This window comes from Oncorhynchus mykiss, chromosome 5 (genome assembly GCF_013265735.2).
Source record: "Oncorhynchus mykiss isolate Arlee chromosome 5, USDA_OmykA_1.1, whole genome shotgun sequence".
NCBI lineage: Eukaryota > Metazoa > Chordata > Actinopteri > Salmoniformes > Salmonidae > Oncorhynchus > Oncorhynchus mykiss.
In genome coordinates, this window is record NC_048569.1 from 47,236,758 (window position 1) to 47,261,659 (window position 24,902).

General features: G+C 41.9%; 1 protein-coding gene across 5 annotated transcripts in view; it reads left to right on the forward strand.

Annotated features, from left to right (window-relative positions):
• The window catches only part of LOC110523972 (dymeclin), a 144,453-nt gene that overhangs the window by 7,100 nt on the left and 112,451 nt on the right, over positions 1-24,902 (forward strand). For 2 of the 5 annotated variants that reach the window (XR_005051750.1, XM_036977713.1), the window contains exons 2-7: positions 581-792; positions 6,394-6,446; positions 11,915-12,008; positions 15,706-15,839; positions 20,976-21,048; positions 23,969-24,094. Coding sequence is in view for 4 of the 5 variants with exons in the window: in XM_036977713.1 (XP_036833608.1) it covers positions 653-792; positions 6,394-6,446; positions 11,915-12,008; positions 15,706-15,839; positions 20,976-21,048; positions 23,969-24,094 (620 nt within the window). In the remaining variant the exon portion in view is untranslated. Of the gene's footprint in view, positions 1-580; positions 793-6,393; positions 6,447-11,914; positions 12,009-15,705; positions 15,840-20,975; positions 21,049-23,968; positions 24,095-24,902 lie in introns of those variants that run through there. The other 3 variants (XM_036977714.1, XM_036977716.1, XM_036977715.1) reach the window with 3 other exon arrangements.

Consider the following 24,902-nt stretch of genomic DNA (forward strand, 5'->3'; position numbering starts at 1 on the left):
ACTGCTCTAGAGGAGATCTGCATGGAGGAATGGGCCAAAATACCAGCAACAGTGTGTGAAAACCTTTTGAAGACTTACAGAAAACGTTTGACCTCTGTCATTGCCAACAAAGGGTAAATAACAAAGTAATGAGATAAACTTTTGTTATTGACCAAATACTTATTTTCCACCATAATTTGCAAATAAATTCATAAAAAATCCTGCAATGTGATTTTCTGGATTTTTTTTCTCATTTTGTCTGTCATAGTTGAAGTGTACCTATGATGAAAAGTACTGGCCTCTTATCTTTTTAAGTGGGAGAACTTGCACAATTGGTGGCTGACACAAATACTTTTTTGCCCCACTGTATTTACATGTTAAGTTTGCTGAAAATAAAAGCAGTTTTTTTTTGCGGAGTTTCGATCAGAAGTAGGCCTAGGTCTCAGTTAAATAAGATGATCTATTAACAGCTGAACTCAGTTTTACTTCCTATTTCATGAACCATAACAAACATTTTTAGTTAAGCTTATAATCTTGATAACCTGAGGACAGTGGTTCTATTGATTAATTTAACATAAGTATGTTTCCTTATTTTTACCAGTACAGTACCTGATTTGATAGTGGGAGATGAAACAGTGAGAGTGAGCCTCACCCTAGATCCACATCCCATGAGATGGGAGCCAACACAAGCCAGGTCAGTGACCTGTCAGAGAACCAGAGCCTCCGGACCCTGATCGGCACAGAGTCCATCTCAGATAATGACCCCTTCTGGAACCAGCTAATCTCCTTCACATTCATCAGCCCCACTAGCAGGTAAGAACATGCCCCGTATCCTTACACCACAGACAGAATCATGATGTGCTTTTCTTCACCCTGCCACCTGACGAGTTAGGGCCAGACCAGCATACCCATCAGGGAAACTATGCTGGCTCTCTCCTCAGTGCCAGACGTCTTGGCTAGACCACTTTTCCCGTAACGTGAGAACTGAGAACATGGTGCACTAGGTAGGGAATAGGGTGCCATTTGGGACGCAGCCCATGATAAAGTAGTACACAACAACCATAGCAATTGGGAAGACTGCACAAACAAATCTGTGACCAGGCTAATAAAGTAGGCACACAATTGGCACAGCATCATCCGGGTTTGCCCGGGGTAGCCCGTCATTGTAAATAAGAATTTGTTCTTACCTGACTTGCCTAGTTAAATAAAGGTAAAATCAAAAATAATAATTAAAAACTGAAAATTGGCAAACTATTCAAATTTTAGCAACCAGGAAATGTCAGAGCGATTTCCATGTAGTGCTTCTTTTGACTTCTTAGGGCTGCAATCCCATTAACGGGATGATATGACAACAGCCAGTGAAAGTGCAGGGCGCCAAATTCAAAACAACAGAAATCTCACAATTAAACTTCCTCAAACATACATGTATCTTATACCATTTTAAAGGTAATCTTGTTGTTAATCCCACCATAGTGTCTGATTTCAAATAGGCTTTACGGCGAAAGCACCACAAACGATATTGTTAGGTGACCACCAACTCACAAAAAAACCCAGCCATTTTTCCAGCCAAAGAGAGGAGTCACAAAAAGCAGAAATGGAGATAAAATTAATCACTAACCTTTCATGATCTTTATCAGATGACACTCATAGGACTTCATGTTACACAATACATGTGTGTTTTGTTTGATAGAGTTCATATTTATATAAAAAAAATCTGAGTTTACATTGTAGCGTTACGTTCACAGAAATCAGAAATTACATTATAAATATTCCTTTACCTTTGATGATCTTCATCAGAATGCACTCCCAGGAATCCTAGTTCCACAATACATGCTTGATTTTTTCGATAATGTCCATTATTTATCCATTATTTATGTCCAAGTAGCTAATTTTGTTAGCGCGTTTAGTACACAAATCCAAACGCTCGTGCAGGTCCATCCGAACGTCGGACGAAAACTTCAAAAAGTTATATTACAGGTCGAAGAAACTTGTCAAACTAAGTATAGAATCAATCTTTAAGGTGTTGTTATCATAAATCTTCAATAAAGTTCCAACCGGAGAATTCCTTTGTGTGTAGAGAAGCCATGGAACGCAGGTCGTGTTATCATGTGAATTGCGCATGACCAGCCCTTGGCTCTCTGCCAGACACCTGGCTCATTCAGCTCCCATTCAGCGCCACAACAAAGTAGAAGCCTCATTCAAGTTTCTAAAGACGGTTGACATCTAGTGGAAGCCCTAGGAAGTGCGACTTCATCCATATCCCACTGTGAATTCAGTAGGGTCTGGGTTGAAAATCGACCAACCTCAGATGTCTTACTTCCTGTTTGGATTTCTTCTCAGGTTTTTGCCTGCCATATGAGTTCTGTTATACTCACAGACATCATTCAAACAGTTTTAGAAACTTCAGTGTTTTCTATCCAATACTAATAATAATATGCATACATTAGCAACTGGGACTGAGGAGCAGGCCGTTGACTCTGGACAACTCTGTGCACCTTTCATCCAAGCTACTCAATACTGCCCCTGCAGCCATAAGAAGTAAAAGTAGATCAAACATCAGTTTTGTAATGTTTACTGTGGCTTCACTTTGCCCTCACCAATTACGTAATTTCCTTTCAATAACATACACACGCACGCACACACACCCTGTTATTTTATACTCCAGAGAACCGGAAACCGGAAAATAACAGTATTTCTCGAGGAACAGGATCAGAACTGGGAACGAAAGTGATCTATACTGTTCCGGAACAGAACCTTTATTTTAATAGCGTGGGAACCGGTTAATTGTGTTCTTTTAGATTCCGGGTATTGTTTTCCAGTCCCACAAAATGCAACAAGCGCCTATTCAAAGCCCGTACTCTATCACTCAGAAACGTATACCAGTGTCTGCCTGCCTGCCAGCTGAGAACTTTTTGCCTGTCTCCCCCTCCAAAGCATAGTCTACTGTAGTTTACTGATGTTACAAGCCTGATTCAGTATTTAAGGAGAGATTTTTAATTAGAGAAAAATGTATTAAACTTTTTTAATACTAGTTTATGCTTATCACATTTCACGTTGAATGTCTTTGAATTTATGAGAGATGGGTTCATGTTGGACCAGAGCTAGCTAGCGGCAACAGAATTAAAATTAAAACACGTGTTACCTTTTTGTAGTTAATATATCAAAAATACCTTTATAGAAGCTGCTCTTCCATCGGTATAATTCTGTGGGCCTAATTCAGATAATGCATGTCATAACAACAAGATGCTCAGCAAGGCTCGATATTAAGATGAGACATACAGTTGAAGTCGGAAATTTACATACACTTAGGTTGGAGTCATTAAAACTAATTTTTTAACCACTCCACAAATTTCTTGTTAACAAACTATAGTTTTGGCAAGTCGGTTATAATATCTACTTTGTGCATGACACAAGTAATTTTTCCAACAATTGTTCACAGACAGATTATTTCACTTACAAATCACTGTATCACAATTCCATTGGGTCAGAAGTTTACATACACTAAGTTGGCTGTGCCTTTAAACAGCTTGGAACATTCCAGAAAATGATGTCATGGCTTTAGAAGCTTCTGATAGGCTAATTGATATCATTTGAGTCAATTGGAGGTGTACCTGTGGATGTATTTCAAGGCCTACCTTCAAACTCAGTGCCTCTTTGCTTGACATCATGGGAAAATCAAAAGAAATCAGCCAAGACCTCAGAAAAAAATTGTAGACCTCCACAAGTCTGATTCATCCTTTCCAAACACCTGAAGGTACCACATTAATCTATAGAAACAATAGTACGCAAGTATAAACACCATGGGACCACACAGCCATCATACCGCTCAGGAAGGAGACGCGTTCTGTCTCCTAGAGATGAACATACTTTGGTGCGAAAAGTGCAAATCAATCCCAGAACAACAGCAAAGGACCTTGTGAAGATGCTGGACGAAACCGGTACAAAAGTATCAATATCCACAGTAAAATGAGTCCCATATCGACTTAACCTGAATGGCCGCTCAGCAAGGAAGAAGCCACTGCTCCAAAACCGCCATAAAAAAGCCAGACTATGTTATGCATGTCTAAAGCCAGACTATGGTATGCATGTCCTCCAGTCTGATGAAACTAAAATAAAACTGTTTGGTCGTAATGACCATCGTTATGTTTGGAGGAAAAAGGGGGAGGCTTGCAAGCCAAAGAACACCATCCCAACCGTGAAGCACGGGGGTGGCAGCATCATGTTGTGGGGGTGCTTTGCTGCAGAACGGACTGGTGCACTTCACAAAATGGATGGCATCATGAGGTAGGAAAATGATGTGGATATATTGAAGCAACATCTCAAGACATCAGTCAGGAAGTTAAAAGCTTGGTCGCAAATGAGTCTTCCAAAGAAACAATGACCCCAAGCATACTTCCAAAGTTGTGACAAAATGGCTTAAGGACCACAAAGTCCAGGTATTGGAGTGGACATCACAAAGCCCTGACTTCAATCCAATAGAACATTTGTGGGCAGAACTGAATAAGCGTGTGCAAGCATGGAGGCCTACAAACCTGACTCAGTTACACAAGCTCTGTCAGGAGGAATGGGCCAAAATTCACCCAACTTATTGTGGGAAACTTGTGGAAGGCAACCCGAAACGTTTGACCCAAGTTTAATAATTCAAAGGCAATGCATGAAATACTAATTGACTTTATGTAAACTTCTGACCCACTGGGAATGTGATTAAATACATTAAAGTCCAAAAGCCTAATCCTACTAATTGAAATACCGTAAAAGCATTAAGACAAATTTAAAGTTATGAACTATTCTAGTAGTGTTAAATGTCCTTAATGTTGCAGCTTTTAAATGTGAAAAATTATGGAAATTGGAGTCTATGCTATTCTCAATCACATATCTATTGAGAATGACATGTTTTAGGTCACAATAAGTGAAATTGAGAAAACATTACAACTATGGAAAAATTGAATGAGAAATCAAAATATCTTAGTCTAAAGATAAGGAAAGCTTATGAAAGAAATAATGCGTAGTTGGCCAAGCCCCATCTCCATATTTTACTAGCAATGTGCAACCTACCTACAATGCATAAAGGCAGAAATGCGACTCCGTTTATCCAGTTCTGAGGACGGCACAGGTCTGCGGCCCATGATTTACAACCGATCACATAACACAAAACCAGCAAGGCTCTGACTGTGTGTCACTTGCACAGCACACACAGATGCGCAGAAATCCAGATATACTTAGGCTACTACACATCCCTTTCTTGCCAAGGCTCCACCAGAGTGGAATAGGCTGTTAGAAAAGATTTGGCTCCACTAAATATATTTTGTCAATGTCATGTTTCGTCTCGTCCCTCCCGTTGCATGCGAGCTTGCGCTAGCAGTCTTTGTGTTAAACATAAAAATATTTTTTGGGGGTGATGGCCGCTAGGGGCTGATAACATTGTCTATGGGCAGGCAAAGAAAATGATTTGTTCTTCACTCATTTCAGTCACCTTTCTGTTCGATGGTGTTGGTCCTTTTTTGGGAGGGGAAAGAGAAGTGACTTCAGCTTTCGGACATGTAAAAAATCTGTCCTGCTGGTCCAAAGGACAAGTGGCTAAAAAAGTTAATGTCAAACCCTGCCCAGCGCTTTAAGCCAAGTCGTCTCCTCCACCCTCTCTCGCTTTCTCGCAAAATTTCAGTCGCATCTCACACACTACACTTGTCTGTCCAATGCATGTAAATAGCTTGCCCGCTCCATAGCAAGCTGCTCTAGCCGCAATGATTGCTGAAGTAATTTAATGTCGAGCTAAATTTAAAAAATGAAGTTGAACCCTATGGGTCCTGGTCAAAAGTAGTGCAGAACATTGGGGATAAGGTGCCATTTGGGACTTATCCCGGGCTGCAAACATTAGCTAAGGTGCAGGATGCAGCGAAGGCCCACGTTACACCAGGCTGTCGACATTAGCTAAGAATTTGAAGTTTGTCTTCCAGGCCAAACAGCTTTTAGGTTCTGGTTTTACACATCAGCTGACTTAGAACATTAATCTAACAGACTTTATGATCAGATGTGACCGTATATGTAGTTGACCTTAAGTTACAGTAACAGCTTGCTGAAATTGTAGGTGTTTTCTGATTGTACAGTACAAGCTTATTTACATTAGTGAGGCACGTAAGAGGAGTGGGTGTTCTCAAGTGGTAGTGCTGGGAAACCGGAGTTAGCCAATGAGAGTTTTGAGACGTATAAAATTGTACTCTAGTTCTGTTTCTAAGAATGAGTGTGTTGTGACTATGCTAACTTGACAGTAGAGGGCACAGTAGACTGATGATGACAACTTCTCATTTCAGAGAACTGTCCAGAGTACCACAGTGCTGTGGTATTGAATTGACCAACATTGTCTTGCTCTCTCGCTCTTTCACTCTCTCTCTCTTGCTCATTCTCCCTCCTCTACAGTGGTAACTCCAAGCTGTTGGAAGAGGCTGTTATTCCCCTGGCCAAGATCCTGAGTACGTCTTATGTTTGTTGGTTTGAGTTTTATGCCTGCCTAATAGATATACATACATACGTACACACACACACACACACACACACACACACACACTACATTCGGAAAGTATTCAGACTAGAGGTCGACCGAGTATGATTTTTCAGCGCCGATACCGATTATTGGAGTACCACAAAAAGCCGATACCGATTAATCGGCCAATTTTTATATATACAGTGGGGCAAAAAAGTATTTAGTCAGCCACCAATTGTGCAAGTTCTCCCACTTAAAAAGATGAGAGAGGCCTGTACTTTTCATCATAGGTACACTTCAACTATGACAGACAAAATGACAAAAAATCCAGAAAATCACATTGTAGGATTTTTAATGAATTTATTTGCAAATTATGGTGGAAAATAAGTATTTGGTCAATAACAAAAGTTTCTCTCAATACTTTGTTATATAGCCTTTGTTGTCAATGACAGAGGTCAAACGTTTTCTGTAAGTCTTCAAAAGGTTTTCACACACTGTTGCTGGTATTTTGGCCCATTCCTCCATGCAGATCTCTAGAGCAGTGATGTTTTGGGGCTGTTGCTGGACAACACGGACTTTCAACTCCCTCCAAAGATTTTCTATGGGGTTGAGATCTGGAGACTGGCTAGGCCACTCCAGGACCTTGAAATGCTTCTTACGAAGTCACTCCTTCGTTGCCCGGGCGGTGTGTTTGGGATCATTGTCATGCTGAAAGACCCAGCCACGTTTCATCTTCAATGCCCTTGCTGATGGAAGGAGGTTTTCCCTCAAAATCTCACGATACATGGCCCCATTCATTCTTTCCTTTGCACGGATCAGTCGTCCTGGTCCCTTTGTAGAAAAACAGCCCCAAAGCATGATGTTTCCACTCCCATGCTTCACAGTAGGTATGGTGTTCTTTGGATGCAACTCAGCATTCTTTGTCCTCCAAACACGACGAGTTGAGTTTTTACCAAAAAGTTATATTTTGGTTTCATCTGACCATATGACATTCTCCCAATCTTCTTCTGGATCATCCAAATGCTCTCTAGCAAACTTCAGACGGGCCTGGACATGTACTGGCTTAAGCAGGGGGGACACGTCTGGCACTGCAGGATTTGAGTCCCTGGCGGCGTAGTGTGATACTGATGGTAGGCTTTGTTACTTTGGTCCCAGCTCTCTGCAGGTCATTCACTAGGTCCCCCCGTGTGGTTCTGGGATTTTTGCTCACCGTTCTTGTGATCATTTTGACCCCACGGGGTGAGATCTTGCGTGGAGCCCCAGATCGAGGGAGATTATCAGTGGTCTTGTATATCTTCCATTTCCTAATAATTTCTCCCACAGTTGATTTCGTCAAACCAAGCTGCTTACCTATTGCAGATTCAGTCTTCCCAGCCTGGTGCAGGTCTGCAATTTTGTTTCTGGTGTCCTTTGACAGCTCTTTGGTCTTGGCCATAGTGGAGTTTGGAGTGTGACTGTTTGAGGTTGTGGACAGGTGTCTTTTATACTGATAACAAGTTCAAACAGGTGCCATTAATACAGGTAACGAGTGGAGGACAGAGGAGCCTCTTAAAGAAGAAGTTACAGGTCTGTGAGAGCCAGAAATCTTGCTTGTTTGTAGGTGACCAAATACTTATTTTCCGCCATAATTTGCAAATAAATTCATAAAGAATCCTACAATGTGATTTTCTGGATTTATTTTTCTCATTTTGTCTGTCATGTTGAAGTGTACCTATGATGAAAATTACAGGCCTCTCTCATCTTTTTAAGTGGGAGAACTTGCACAATTGGTGGCTGACTAAATACTTTTTTTCCCCACTGTATATATTTGTAATAATGGTAATTACAACAATACTGAATGAACACTTATTTTAACTTAATATAATACATCAAGAAAGTCAATTTAGTCTCAAATAAATAATGAAACATGTTCAATTTGGTTTAAATAATGCAAAAACAGTGTTGGAGAAGAAAGTAAAAGTGCAATATTTGCCATGTAAAAAAAGCTAACGTTTAAGTTCCTTGCTCAGAACATGAGAACGTATGAAAGCTGGTGGTTCCTTTTAACATGAGTCTTCAATATTCCCAGGTAAGAAGTTTTAGGTTGTAGTTATTATAGGACAATTTCTCTCTATACCATTTGTATTTCATATACCTTTGACTATTGGATGTTCAAAACTTTAGTATTGCCAGCCTAATCTCGGGATTTGATAGTCTTGAAGTCATAAACAGCGCAATGCTTGAAGCACAGCGAAGAGCTGCTGGCAAATGCAGGAAAGTGCTGTTTGAATGAATGCTTACGAGCCTGCTGCTGCCTACCACCGCTCAGTCAGTCTGCTCTATCAAATCATAGACTTAATTATAATAACACACAGAAATACGAGCCTTAGATCATTAATATGGTCAAATCTGGAAACTATCATTTAGAAAACAAAATGTTTATTCTTTCAGTGAAATCCATAAATCTAAATATTGCGGTTACATTGCACAACCTTCAATGTTGTGTCATAATTATTGAAAATTCTGGCCAATTAATTACGGTCTTTGTTAGGAAGAAATGGTCTTCACACAGTTCGCAACGAGCCAGGCGGCCCAAACTGCTGCATATACCCTGACTCTGCTTGCACAGAACGCAAGAAAGTGACACAATTTACCTAGTTAAAATAAATTCATGTTAGCAGCCAATATTAACTAAATATGCAGGTTTAAAAATATTTACTTGTGTATTGATTTTAAGAAAATAAATGTATGTTTATGGTTAGTACACATTGGTGCAACGATAGTGTTTTTTTTGCGAATGCGCTTGTTAAATCACCCGTTTGGCGAAGTAGGCTGTGATTCAATGTTAAATTAACAGGCACTGCAACGATTATATGCAACGCAGGACACGCTAGATAAACTAGTAATATCATCAACCATGTGTAGTTAACTAGTGATTATGTTAAGATTGATTGTTTTTTAGAAGATAAGTTTAATGCTAGCTAGCACCTTACCTTGGCTCCTTGCTTACCTCGCAAAATAGGTAGTCAGCCTGCCATGCAGTCTCCTCATGGAATGGAATGTAATCGGCCATAATCGGTGTCCAAAAATGCTGATTACCGATTGTTATGAAAACTTGAAATCGGCCATTCCGATTAATCGGTCGTCCTCTAATTCAGACCCCTTGACTTTTTCCACATTTTGTTACGTTACAGCCTTATTCTAAAATTAATTAAATTGTTTTTTCCCCTCAGCAATCTACATGCAATAGTCCATAATGACAAAGCAAAAAAAGGTTTTTAGCAATCTTTGCAAATGTAGAAAATAACTGATTACAGCCTTGAGTCTTCTTGGATATGACTACAAGTTTGGCACACCTGTATTTGGGGAGTTTCTCCCGTTCTTCTCTGCAGATCCTCTCAAGCTCTGTCAAGTTGTATGGGGAGCATTTTCAGGTCTCTACAGAGATGTTCGATCGGGTTCAAGTCCAGGCTCTGGCTGTGCCACTCAAGGACATTCAGAGACTTGTCCAGAAGCCACTCCTGCGTTGTCTTGGCTGTGTGCTTATGGTCGTTGTCCTGTTGGAAGGTGAACCTTTGCCCCAGTCTGAGGTCCTAGGCGCTCTGGAGCAGGTTTTCATCAAGGATCTCTCTGTACTTTGCTCCGTTCATCTTTCCCTCTATCCTGACTTGTCTCCCAGTCCCTGCCGCTGAAAACCATCCCCAAAGTGTGATGCTGCCACCAGAATGCTTAACCGTAGGGATGGTACCAGGTTTCCTCCAGGACAACGACCCTAAGCACACAGCTTGACATTCAGGCCAAAGAGTTCAATCTTGGTTTCATCAGACCAGAGAATCTTGTTTCCATTGTGTTCTTGGGGACCTTCAATGCTGCAGACATTTTTTGCTACCCTTCTCCAGATCTGCATCTTGACACAATCCTGTCTCTGAGCTCTACGGACAAGTGCCTTTCCAAATCATGTCCAATCAATTGAATTTACCTCAGGTGGACTCCAATCAAGTTGAAGAAACATCTCAAGGATGATCAATGGAAACAGGATGAGCTCAATTTCGAGTCTCATAGCAAAGGGTCTGAATATTTATGTGAAAAAGGTATTTCTCTTTTTATTTTTACTACTTTTTAATGAGTTTGGACACACCTACTCATTACATAGTTTTTCTTTATTTTTTACTATTTTCTACATTGTAGATTAATAGTGAAGACATGAAATCATGTAATAACCCCCCAAAAAATCTAATTTATTTTAGTTTCTTCACAAAGTAGCCAACCTTTGCCATACATACATACATACATTCATACATACATACATACATACATACATACTGAACAAAAATATTAACTCGATTTTACTGAGTTACTGTTCATTATAAGGAAATCAGTCAATTGAAATAAATTCATTAAGCCATAATCTATGGATTTCACATGACTGGGAATACAGATATACATGTCGTATTTAGTGTGACCACCATTTGCCTCAAGCAGCACAACACATCTCCTTCGCCAAGAGTTGATCAGGCTTTTGATTGTGGCCTGTATAATAATGTTGGCCCACTCCTTTTCAATGGCTGAGCAAAGTTGCTGGATATTGGCGGGAACTGGAACACGCTGTCGTACATGTCAATCCAGAGCATTCCATACATGCTCAAGGGGTGACATTTTCAGCTTTTCAGCATTTTCAGCTTACAGTTTACGTGCATTATCATGCTGAAACATCAGGTGATGGCGGCGGATGAATGGCACAACAATGGGCCTCAGGATCTTGTCACGGTATCTCTGTGCATTCAAATTGCCATCGATAAAATGCAATTGCAATGCAATTGTGTTCATTGTCTGTAGCTTATGCCTGCCCATACCATAACCCAACCGCCACCATGGGGCACTCTGTTCACAAGGTTGACATTAGCAAACCACTTGCTCACACGACGCCTTTGCAGTTTTGAGGCCGGTTGGATGTATGGCCAAATTATAAAAAATGACGTTGGAGGTGGCTTATGGTAGAGAAATTAACATTAAATTCTATGGCATCTGCTCTGGTGGACATTCCTGCAGTCAGCATGCCAATTGCACACTCCCTCAAAACCTAAGACATCTGTGGTATTGTGTTGTGTGACAACACAGCATATTTGAGTGGCCTTTTATTGTCCCCCAGTACAAAGTGCACCTGAGTAATGATCATGCTGTTTAATTCGCTTTTTGATATGCTACAACTGTCAGGTGGAAGGATTGTCATGGCAAAGGAGAAATGCTTACTAACAGGAATACAAACCAATTTGAGAGAATTAAGCTTTTTGTGCATATGGAACATTTCTGGGATCTTTAATTTCAGCTCATGAAACAGTACCAACACTTTACATGTTGCGTTTATATTTCTGTTCAGTATAGATTATTGATGTAATGTGTGTCAGAATCACCAAGCAGGTATTTTAAATACAGTGTACTGTGTCTTCCTCTCTCCTCTCCGGTCTGCCCCTCCTACAGTTGAGAACAATCCCAGAACAGGGAATTTTGGAGCCCTAGTGAGAATATTCCTTGGAAGAACCAAAGAGTTGAAAATATCCACAGAATGCCAAGAGTGAGTACTATGTGTAAAACCAAGTAACAAGTGCTGTTCCAAGAACAAGTGATGGGATGGGAATCAGTGATCTAAATTGAGTAGTTCAATAATAAATAGACCTATGCCCTGTGTTGTATGCTTATGTTTAAATCAGTGACTGGGATGAAATGTTCATGTAGGCTTAGAGTTTGGGACTATGACATGGATAGTACAATAATTAATATGTTGTGTTCTGTACTCATGATTTAGTGGTAATGCTCTAGCAGAACCATTGACTTTTTACATTTCCCATGGGAATCCACCAAAAGGTATAGTTTGGGCTGTGTTGGTGACAAACCCAACCGCGCTCTGGATGGGAGATCCAACTCATCCAAGTTGAAATCCAGATGATCTGATAAGTGTTTCATTCATAAACCTGAGGGTGGAGTGAGTTAGTCAGTTATCCCTCCCTATTCCTCTCTTCAATCTGGTTTTCCAGTTTTACCCACATAATTGGAGGCGTATTTGCATTGTGCATGGGTCATTTGCATTGTGCTGTGATTCGCTCTGGTCATGAACACCATGGGATTTTGTCACCGTAGTTGGATTGGAAGTGGCCTTGCGGTGAGAGATCCCGCTTATGGTCACTTGTAAGAGAAGAGGAGCAGCTGTCAAACCTCTAGTAAGGCAAGGGAGACACCAGCGATTCTCAGACACCAGCTGTCAGACTTCCAGTAAGTAAGAGACATCAACTGAAACTTCATAGTAATTAGTGGAATAGGGGCGGCTCTAAGTTTACCAACTAGATCTGGTGGACCAGATGTGTGCGGTGGTGGAAAGGTGTCTGCATGGGAAAACTCTGGGAGAAAAACATTCAAACATAAAAAATGACAAAATGTGAAGCTATTGATGTTTGTGTGAACTGCAAGGCTACGCTGGTTCTCATAGAACTGTGTAGGTCATGCCACTCGTAAAATGGTGGGTGTCCTCACAAGTCTTCACATACAACCTTGCCACAGTTACAATAGAAGCTAGTAGTAACTCACAAAATATAGGAAACACCATCATAACGCGTCTTAATAGGGCGTTGGGCCACCACGAACTGTCAGAACAACTTCAGTACTTCCTGGCATAGATTTTACTGGAACTCTGGAACTCTATTGGAGGGAGGCGACACCATTCTTCCACGAGAATTTCCATCATTTGGTGTTTTGGTGGTGGAAAATGCTGTTTAAGTCACTGCTCCAGAATTTCCCATAAGTGTTCAATTGGGTTGAGATCTGGTGACTGAGACACACACACACACACACACACACACACACACACACACACTGGTTCGATACTGTGACCAAAACAGTCTCATTTGATGTAATTTGACTTGGCAGTGCGACACACTTTTTAAAATTGGTTTTAAGGGTGCCAGTGGAAAAAATTTACCTGGTCACATTAGTTTTTGGTTCACAATTTGCTTATTTTTGTATTATATTGATTTATTCAGTATTCTGAAATTGCCCAAAAATCAACCAACTTTCTGATGAGCCAACAACAGCATGGAAATGCCCGTCTGTGTGTGTCAGGACTCCACATAGCCTACAGGGTTGCCCGAGGAGGTTTTAGAAACCCCAGTCAATCATCCCTTGTCAGTAGCCAGTGATAAAAAATATTGTAATCATTTTTAATCTAGGCTATGTAATTGATTAATAAATATGTTAGTTCATTATGTTGATTATTTATCACGTGTGCTGTACACATATAGCCTATAGGTAATCTACCCGGCAGAGAGAGCGCGCAGCTCTCAAACAGCTGCTTGGAGCAGCTTAACGAAGACTGACAGTGGTAGGGGTAGAAAGGTGGTAGGAAAGATGTTCCAAGTTATGATATCTACCAGTAAATGCTAAGGCAAGAATGGGTGAGCAGAGTAACTTCAAAGTATTGTATTTCTACCTAGCAGAATAATAATAATTTGCATCAATCCAGTGGCAATTAGTTTTGAAAACTCCATGTGTGCTACAGAAACACCGCTAGCCAAACACAACTGTCTGGCTGGTGTGCACCTGAATTAAAGGGTAACTACAAAGTTTTTTTTCTCCCCCAGACTTAAAAAATGGTCCCCTGATGTGGTTGAAGCATTGTTGTGGATTTAGAACGTCCAGTTTTGTTTTTCCGATTTAGAAAGTGTGATTTTTGAGAATGAAAACCTGAAAAAATTGTGGATTATGCCCTCTAGAAGATTTAGGAGAAAAGAACACATGTCACTGTGAAATCTGCAGTAAATGCATTTTGCACTATATTTTAAGTCTATTTTCTTTGCTGTTACAGTAAATCTATCCAAATCAATGTTAGAACACAATGGCATGCTAATTTAAAGATGGCTAGTCATAATTAGCCTGCTTCTGTATGGAATGCAGGCGCATTATGGGACTCGGGCCAGGTCATTATCATTTTTTATATATTTTTTAAATGGGTCTACCAAATCATGTGCTGGTTTCACCAACTCAAAAAGTTGGTAGCACTGGTAGTACAAGTTAGTGTTGAACCCTGCACACACACACTTGTGTCCACATATGCTCCTTTGAAACCCCTCTTCCAAAGTCACTAAGATCTCTTCTAGCCATGGTAGACAAAATAATGGGCAACTGGGCATGTTTATACATGATGGGATGTTAATTGCTTAATTAACTCAGGAACCCTAACTCTGTGGAAGCATCTGCTTTCAATATACTTGTTTTCTTTATTTTATTTTGGCAGTTACCTGTATTACTTCGGTCATAATATTGACTTGAATGTGTATTTATGCGAGTGTTGGTGTGCTTATTTAAAGGTAATGCAGTTGCTTTGGTCATGTATTGGCTTGATTATAAGTTTTGGTTAGTGTGCTGGTTAGTGTGCTAAAATGAACTGTTGGGACATGCCTTTGGTCATAATATTGGCTTGTATGTGTGTTTTTATGTTAGTGTTGATTTGTGGGCTTAAATGAACTGGTGGTACATGTGTGTGACCAGAAATCAGAGGCTCATCCTTCCTTCCTGACTGTCATGGCTGTTGTGACTGTCACTGTGAGAGGCTGCTCTTTTCCTCAGTGGTAGTCAAGGCTGCTGCTACGTCTCTATAGCGGATGTGTCGCAAGTCACGACTGGTGTCACAACTGTTGTCACCTGCTGTGACTTGTTTTTGTGAGTGTCTGCTTTGTTGGTGTTCTTATATGACCTGGTGAACACCAGAGATCAGAGCAGAGGCTCATCCATTCTTCCTGGCTGTGGTAACTGTCTGACTGTGAGAATAGACAATTAGTCAAGGCTACTGCTACTGCGTGTCTCTATAGCGGATGTGTCACGAGTCATAACTGCTGTCTCCCTGAAGGGGCCAATCATTCTGAGGACAAGCCAAGGGGCCACAGGACATCTCTATGTCACAGGATGTCCGCTGTCTGTAGCCTTGACAAAGCCACCTAGCCACCAGTTTTTATTACAGGGTTGTTTACTATGTCCATAGTTTACTATGTCCACTATGTCTCCCCCCAGTCTATAGATAGTGGTACTACGGACTTAATGCGATATCCAACCAAATCAGTTTAAGTTAACAATGAGCATATTTGACACAATGGAATGAAAGTGCCTGATTTTCATGTTTAGTATTTGTGTTAATTACAATGCCTAGATTTCTCTTGTCTTGATAAAGGAAAAATACAAATCTCAACCAGTGAATAATCTTCATCTTCTTTTTCCCCCCTTTCCAGTCAGCTGTTCATCTGGCAGGCCCACAATACTTTGTTCATGATTCGCTGCCTTCTCAAAGTCTTCATCAGGGAGATGACAGAGGAGGATCTGCACTTACAGTTCTCCTACCAGGAGAGGGTGCCAGGCTCCTGTGGTGAGTGAGAGAAATCCCTTCATCCCTCGCTTCAGACCTGTATTCCTTTATCCATCCCTCCACGCATGCACACGCACACACATGTGTCCCTCCACCTCCGCATCCATCCCCCTTTTCAATACTGAAGCACAGCCAGGACAGTGTGTCATTGCAGACGGGAGAGTGGAAGAGAGCAGTTAGTGTGGGAATTGGGAAATGTGTCTCTTTTTATAGTAAAACCAGTGAGGAAAAGAGTAAACATCTTGATCAAGTAAAAGATTAGGAAATTATGTGAGTTACTCTGAGGTAAATGGTGAATTTCACAGAACACATACAGAGACTGACAAAGTCTTAAACATACAGTCTGAAGCACAGGAGGCTGCTGAAGGGAGGACGGCTCATAATAATGGCTGGAATGGAGTGAATGGAATGGTATCAAACACACGGAAACAATATGTTTGTGTACGATACCATTCCATTTATTCCATTCCAGCTGGTCCTCCACAATTTAAGTTGCCACCAGTCCCCTTTGGCCTGAAGGTGCCACACAGTGACCTTCGGTTGTTATGGCTGGCTTTTTCTTTAATTTATCCCTCTGCCAGTAAGAGTAAATTATGGGGGGAGACAGGGTATTTGTTTTACTCAATGCCTATGAGCAATAAATAATTTACGCTGATCACATATCCTAGCTAACCATCTGAGTGAATTTAGTCTGATGTGATGGTGAGGAAATCATCTTGTATAGTGGGATTTTTTTTGCTTTTCTGTAAAACCAAGGAGAGAAAGGGGTAAACATCCTAGTTTGTATAGTGAATTATTGGGAAATGACATTGTGTGTTTTACTTTGACCTATGAAAAAGATTGCAGAGTGCACACACACCAGGATTTCCATTAGGAAAATGTGGTGCTGTGCAACATGACATGGAATATTTTAATTTACCGGTCATTTGAGAAATTTACCATTGGGTGTGTAACCCATTTGGGCGTCCGACCACAGTGCTCAGAATGACAGAAGTCACATTTCGATTATGGTGAATCATTTTAACAGAACATGTAATGAAGCAGCCAACAAAACATAATTTTCAAACATTTGCCAAAACTCTATTCTAAACAGCGCAACTGATGAGAGCGGTTCCATATGTATCAAAATCTCCATTCAAAACTTAGAAAGAGGGGGAATCTAAAGATGCATCAACAAGGATGGGTTTCTAATATGACTAGGATTGTGGCTTTGGCTTCTGGACAAGGAAAGAAAGTTAATATGAAAAGTCTTTCAGAAATTTGCCAAAGTTATATAATTACTCCTGTCTATACAGAAATAAATCAAATCATTCAAATACTTCACCAGAAAGCGTAATTTAGCGACAGCGGAATCAAGGATCTATATTTAATTTTCTATTGTTTTTGTTGTTGTTGCTGATTGTTTCAAGCCACAAGCTTGTAGGCCTATGCCTATTTGGGAGGCCCGCAATTTGGGCAGAGCAAGTGGCAATAGACCTAGCTGAATACTGAGTTGTGGCTGTCAGTGAAAAACATCTAAAATATGTGTGAAGATAATGTCTTGAGTATAATTTAAAATGTTGAGACAAGAAGAAGGGTAGGGGTGTGTGACGAAGATATAGACGAGTCTCAGCTGTCTCCCGCCAATTCTTGCGCATTCATTGTTTTATTGTGTGAATTGTTTGCCCTTTGATTGTTTATTTTTTTAAATTCCCTGTTACATGTCACCAGTAATAAATGTATGTAATACGGAATTTATAAAAATAGTAGTTCAAGACGTATAGAAAGGGAGGTAGACGTGCTGAGTGGAGAGATGAATGCAATTGAAAGAACCTGAATTTATCATATTTTCTGCAGTTTTTATTTGTCGACTTCATGTATTTTGTTTTAGTTGACAATGGAAGTTCTAGGCCTACTGCTGAATTGGCCTATAGACTGAGTTCAAAGCGCTCATTTCTATAACCGCCAATGGATCGCGGTGTATCAATGTGTCCATATGGCAGAGGCTGGTGCTCTCACATTAACTTAATTGAAACTTTTAGATTTTTACCATTTGAATTCAGATTTTTATGATTTACCAGGTGACAATGATTTTGACAAACAAAAATGTTATTATTGAAATTAAACTGTTCCACAAATGCGCATATGAAAATCATAACTGGCACGCAGATCGGTAGTATAAATGGTAGGATAAATTATTCGCTTCTCCAAACTTGAAATTAACACGCCGCCTATGAAGTCTTTATAAAATAATTGCATCCACTTTTCCATGGTCGGATTTGCCTATAGGCTACTTTGAAGCAAGGTATGACATGCCTCATAATATGAAGTAAAGCATTTAGGTTTCAAACAATTAAGTAGGCCTATGTTTTCAAAATGCGTACTGCCTCTAGCTCACATTGTGAAGTGCTGGTGACACGCTGATAGCCTGTTGCTTGCACTTAAATGATGAATGGAGGCATGCTTCAATTAGGTTACCAGTTGACAAATAAAAATAGTAGGCCTAGCTGTTTTTAATCGTGGCCTTGAAAACAGATTAACACGATTGCATTTAGAATGCTTGTACATGAATGGGCTTATAAAAGCATGTTTTACTTCAGCAGCATCCTGCTTAGGAGCTGCAGGAGAAATCCCGCTCAAAATAGACTCTTTATGCTGTACTGTACACGTGTGATAGCTGTGTTGATAAATTATATGGGCTACATGATGACCAACAAAGATACACAAACGCCAATTTAACCTGTAGACGATAAGCATGACGGGTGGAAGGGTAGCCTAGTGGATAGAGCGTTGGTCTAGTAACCGGAAGGTTGCAAGTTCAAACCCCCGAGCTGACAAGGTACAAATCTGTCGTTCTGCCCCTGAACAGGTAGTTAACCCACTGTTCCTACGCCGTCATTGAAAATATGAATGTGTTCTTAACTGACTTGCCTGGTTAAATAAAGGTAAATTTAAAACAAATGTTTTGCCTCCACTAGTATTTTTCCATCAATTAATAAAAAGCATTATTTTGCAATTACATTTTTTTCCTCCCGGTCATTTTGGTCGGCAGCAGTTTTATTTTTTGGCTTTTCATTTTTCTTATCGTCCGATAGCCAGCTAATGGAAACCTTAATGTTGAGACTGATGTCTTAATCACACACACTCTGAAGCTGCTACACACTTAAGCCTATGTGAACTGTGGTTCCTTCATTCATCCCTTTGCCAGTTCAGTCACTCCATTTCCTCATCTGGTATTGTCTTCAGTGGCTGCTGGGTAGGTCACCCTTCCAGAGAGAGGGGGAGAGAGAGGGAGACGTGGAAAAACGGCATCACATCCCATCATCAGAGTTAATATCGGCTCTGTAGTCTAGATTGGGTTCCCATTTAAGCCCTTGGCTCCCAAGGGTTGGACTGACGTTGGTGGGAAAAGCTGGGGAAGGGAAGAGAGGGGGACATTAGTGGGAAGAAAAGACAGGGAAGAGGGAGGAAGGGAGGGACGTTAGTGAGAAAAGATGGGGATGTTAGTAGGACAAAGATAGAGTGGAGGGCTGGAAACGCTTAATTGGAAGTTGTTGGAGACGGAGGAGGAGATGGTGCCAACAGGCTGTCTTCACCCTCCACTGTCTCTCTTTCAATCCTTCTCTCTCCCTGGAGGGGGAGAGAGAAGGAGAGGGATGGAAGAAGGAAGTGAGAGATAGAGGAGAGAGAGGGATTTCAATGGCGTATTGCTAGGAGTTGCAGAAACCAAAACTGAGACAGAGCAGTTGTTTTTATTCTTGTGATTTATGTTGTTTCTCTGTTGGTGTTCACAGATTGATACTGTAAATGTGTAGACAGGGAATAGTCTTTTAGTCACAGGAGATTAAACATGGAGAGAGTAACGTTGAACATGTATAATGCATTATAATAGTGTTTGCTACTTGTGTTCATTACAAGACCCATTTGAAGTGTAAAGATATCAAAACATATAATATATAGCATAGATATACAGCATAGACTGTGTGATATTCAGGAACCTCTGTATTCAACCCTATCAGGTAAACACTGTATGAACATTTGCCATGATAAAATGATGTACAAGAGATGTTTCATCCCTGTTGGCTTTGCCAATGAACATAGACTAGTCTAGTGTATATACACTCACTTACTAGGTACACCACACAGTTCACAAAAATGAATCGCCCCCAAACACAGTCACGTGGCCGTGGCTTGCTGAAAAAAGCAGGCAGACCGGCATCGAGACATTAATTTACTGTTTGATTGAAAGTTAGAATAGTCAAAAGGAGTGACCTAAGTAACTTTGAGGGAGGTGTGATCGTCGGATCCAATATCTCAGAAACTGCTGCTCTCCTGGGCTTTTCACGCATGACAATGTCTAGGGTTTACCGAGAATGGTGCAACAAACAAAAAACATCCAGTCAATGGCATTCCTGTGGGCAAAAATAGCTCATTGATGAGAGAGGTCGAAGGAGAATGGAAAGAAGCGTGCAGGCCACAAACGGACAAATAACAGCGCAGTACAACAGTGACGTGCTGAACGGAATCTCAGACTCGTTGATCCTTGTTATGAGTGGGCTATAGCAGCAGTCGACCAGACCGGGTTCCACTCATATCAGTTAAAAACAAGAAGTGGCTCCAGTGGGCTCGCAATCACAAACAGTGGACTATTGAGAAGTGGAAAAACATTGCCTTGTCCTGCGAATCCTGCTTCCTGTTGCGTCATGCTGATGACAGAGTCAGGATATGGTATTCACAGCTTGAGTCCATGGACCAATCCCACCTGGTGGTGTGACCAACACCCCTGTGGAACGTTTCTGACTTGTAGAATCCATGTGCTGTAGAATTCAGGCTGCTCTGGAGGCAAAGGGGAGTCCGACACAGTACTAGATGGGTGTACCGAATAACCTGGCCACTTAGTGTATATTTAATCAGTATCAAGGCCATGCGTCCTATGGAGCCTTCCCACTGTGCCTTGTGTTCTTCTTATGTGTTTCTGTTTGTCAGCTTGGGTTGCACTCACCACAGCTTCCCATTGAACCCAAATGGACACAGTGGTCTTTTTTACTGTGGTAAGGGAGTGATTTTAGCTACTGGCTGATCTAATTGAAACTGGGGTGAAAGCAGAAACAGGCTAGGTAATTGGCTTAACCCCAGTCTCTCTCTCGCTCTCTCCAGACACAGGGCGCGAGTTACTGCTGGAAGAGCTGATGTGTAACCTCGTACACCTGGTGGTGGAGGTTCCCCTGCTGTGAGTATACCTCTCCTGGGGGAATGGGGTAAGGTGGTTAGAGGGAATGGCATAAGGTGGTAAGAGGGAATGGCATAGAGGGAGGGGAGCAGATTGAGGTGTGGTGAGTCTGGACCCTCAGTGACGACCTCCACGTGCTTTAATGAGTACACGGACAGTGACAAGTGAAAGGCCAGCTCTACACACTACAGCTTCTCTGCGCCTACTATATCATCAGTTAGACTCGTAGCATTTTATACCTCTCCCTTTTTCATATAAAACCTGACACCATAATCTGGTCCTAATGGCACTGTCTGTTGAAGTATCAGTGGTGGTTTTGGACCCCAGACAGGGGCAGATGGTGGTAGACCGAGGTAATATGATCCTGTGTCCTGCCCCAACTCATTGAGCTCCACTGTGAATGCACAAGGTCCTCTGGTGTCACACCAAGGACACCGTCTTTTGTTTTTGTCTTTCTATTCACCTACTCATCTTGCATCTCTGACTGTTTGCCAGCCTCTCTCTCTCTCTCTCTCTCTCTTTCTCTCTCTCTCTCTCGCTGTCTCTGTCTCTCTCTGTCTCTGATAGAATAGAGGTCTCTGGCAGAGGTTCAGAGGCAGAGGGTCACTGGATCTCTGTGTTCCCATTGCAGTGCAGTCTCATGGTCCATCTGGTGGGGTGTACACACTCCTTCTCTCACTCCCACACACACCCACACACAGTGAGGCGGTTGAGAGACACTGAGGGTTAGTTAGGGAGGGTCAAAGGGAGAGGCAGGCGGTAAGGGGAGAGGAGCCCCTTGGATGGCTGGATTACAGTCCCCTGTTTGGGGGTGGGACATGCAGCCAATGCCCTGGGGAGGGAGCAGGGAGAGCGGATGGTCAGTGTGCATCTTCAGCGGCATTTCAAATAGCACTGTATTCCTTATATAGTTCACTACTTTTGACCTGAGCCTTACGTCTTTGCTGTGCTGATTGGGCATTTCGCTCCGGCTCAGGGGCTTTGTTGGGTTCTGTGTCGCCGGGCTGGTCGTGGTGAGTCGGCCCAGATCTGGCCCGGCATTGCTGGTGGCGCTGGTGTACATTTCAAAGGCATTTCTCCGCTACTCCTCTGTCTTCGCCTTTGTGCCTTTCCAACACGCAGCGGTGTGTGTGCGCGCACACACATGCTTATGCCTGCACCTGGATGTATCTTTGTGTGTAAGTTCATCAAACAGTCAGCAGTACACTCATTTCTATGTCTATTTCTTTGCCTTTAGTTTTCATGGTCGACATTTCTATTACTTTTTATTTAGGCCTGGCTACACCTATTATTTAGCCATGCCATTCACTTCTGAAGGTCTGCCAATGTGCCTGTGCTGAAAGCATGAGTCTCCTCCTTTGTGTGTGTCGTGAGTATGGCCATGCTCCAGGCCAAGACTGCCTCTCTCCCTCACACTCAATATAAAAGTATCGGCATGACGATCTCCATGTCCCATGGAATGTTCTTTGGACTTCCTTGTCTTCCGTTCCTCCTCCATGTGACCGTCATGCCTAGAACCTATGAACCGTGATGATGATGAGGATAGTGATTGAGGAGTGCATGACGGTAACCTTACTCTGAGTTGAACACACTCATACACACTTTGCTATGTAAGTGTCTTATTCAACTCTCCTTGTAGTAACTCGATCAAAGGCAAAAGGAGGACTGACGGATGTTATTACTCTTGTTTACATGAGAGCCATTCCAAGGCAAAGGTTGGTTGAGGTTTGAAGGAAATGATTGACAGGGGTTTGAAACAAACACGTCTCTCTGTCTCTGTTCAGCATTTCATTCCGTTCTTCATTGTTTTGAAGCTCCACAACGTCTTTTTTTTCTTTTCGCTTTGTTGCCGTCGGCCCGTTTCCTATCTACGTGCTCCGAGTAGAGAGGAGAGGGACAGAAAGCCTGACTTTTGGTAGAATTCAAGAATGTATCCCATTTTTAAAAACATTTAAGAATGTTTAGAAAAATATTTTGAGAGTTGACCAGTGATGTACTGCAGCAATCAATATATGATTGATTGATTGAACTCCTTTTGTTTAGGATCCATCACTTGTTATCACCATTTATCCAATAAAACAATGTAGGCCTGACTAGAACAGTCACCTAGGACAGGCACGCACCATTTGGAGATGTTTTCCATGGTAGCTTGTGTTACACTGAAAAAGAAAATAAACATCTAAAGGGCACAGATGTTTTATATACAGTACAGACTGTATAATCTGTGTGTGCCAGTTGGTCTGATTAATGCCAAGAGGAACACTAGATCAATTCCTCCCACTACCTGTGTGTGTGTGGTGGGGGGGGACACAAGGGTGTTGGTTGTGTCAGTTGAATAGCCCCCCACTCTGAGTACAGTGGTAAAAATAGAACCCTGAAAGTGAAAGGCATCTGTGGCGTGACATCACAGGCTGCGGAACTGGAAGAGCCGGGGGACAGGAAGGAGAGGCACAATGGGGGGTTCAGAGTGTGAGAGACAGGGATCAAGAAAGCGAGAGTAGGAGGGACAGAAAAAGAGAGCGAGTGAGGAAAGACTGGTGGTGACACTGATGCTCAAAGACCATGGGTCTCTCTCTCTGTCATGACCAGTGTCACTAGACATATTAATCATATCACACAGAGGTACTCAATCTGTTAGTCACTGCATGTGGGCCAATTCATGAGATGAGAGAGAGCAGCTTATGTCCTCCTCAGTACACACCAGTTTCATTCAGAATACTATGTTCCATGTGTGTTTCCTGTCAACTGTACAGGCTTGAGCACAAGATGTTGAATACGTATTTTCAACCCCCCCCAAAAAAAATATTTTCAATGTCTTGGTGCTTATAGGCTTTGTGCAGCACGATCACCAAATGATATGTCTATTTAACACAGTGTGTGTTTCTCTCTCTCTCTCTCTCTCTCTCTCTCTGTGTTACAGGGACATCACGTACAGTATCCTGTTTGAGGCTGTGACCACCATGCTGGTGCTGCTGTCCTACCAACTCTTTCACAAGGAGATCCTGAGAGACGGACTCATCTACCAGTACCTGATGAAGGGGCGATGGTGAGTGGAGAGATGGTTACGCGCACACACATACACACCCGACTGTGAGTGAAGGCATTTGAATGAAATCAAATACTATTTCAATCCAGGTCTGCTACTGTATATACTTAAACACATATGGGTCTGCGACTGTCGTGACGCCTTCCCCGTTCACTCTTATTCGGCATAATCACGACCTAAAAGTAACCTTGGCAAGCGAGTCTCTACAATGACACAATCACATGATCCTAACTAAGAAACTTTAGCAGGAGTCTCCATGAGTCCTTGGAAACAGCTAGCTACATGTTACAGATTGTTCCAGACAGGGTTCCGAGTAACATTATCAAGGTCCGAGTAATGTTCTCACGTTCCACGGAAAGTGGTCCAGCCAAGATGTCGGTCTCTGCCACTAAGGAGCCAGTCATCTCCCTGGTGGGTCTGGAGGAGTGCATCCCAAATGCTACCCTATACCCAATATAGTGTACTACTTTTGGCCGGGGCCAATAGGGACAGACCCTACTCTGTCTGAGGTTCAGTGGGAGGCTGGCCAGGGCACACAAGAAAGCTGAGCTTCTGCCTCAGCCAAAAACAAGGCCCACAAAAACAAACACCAGTTGTTTTTCTAAGCGCTCCACTTCCCTCGGTCTCGCGCACATGCAACACACATGCAGCACACACGCAGCACACGGTCTCCCTCACACACACACACACACACACACACAGTCACACACACACAGTCACACACAATAGAGTTTGTGTTCCTCTCCTCACATTCAAACAGAAACGGAAGCCCACCGCTGCTTTTCTTGGGACGTTTTCCCATATCTGT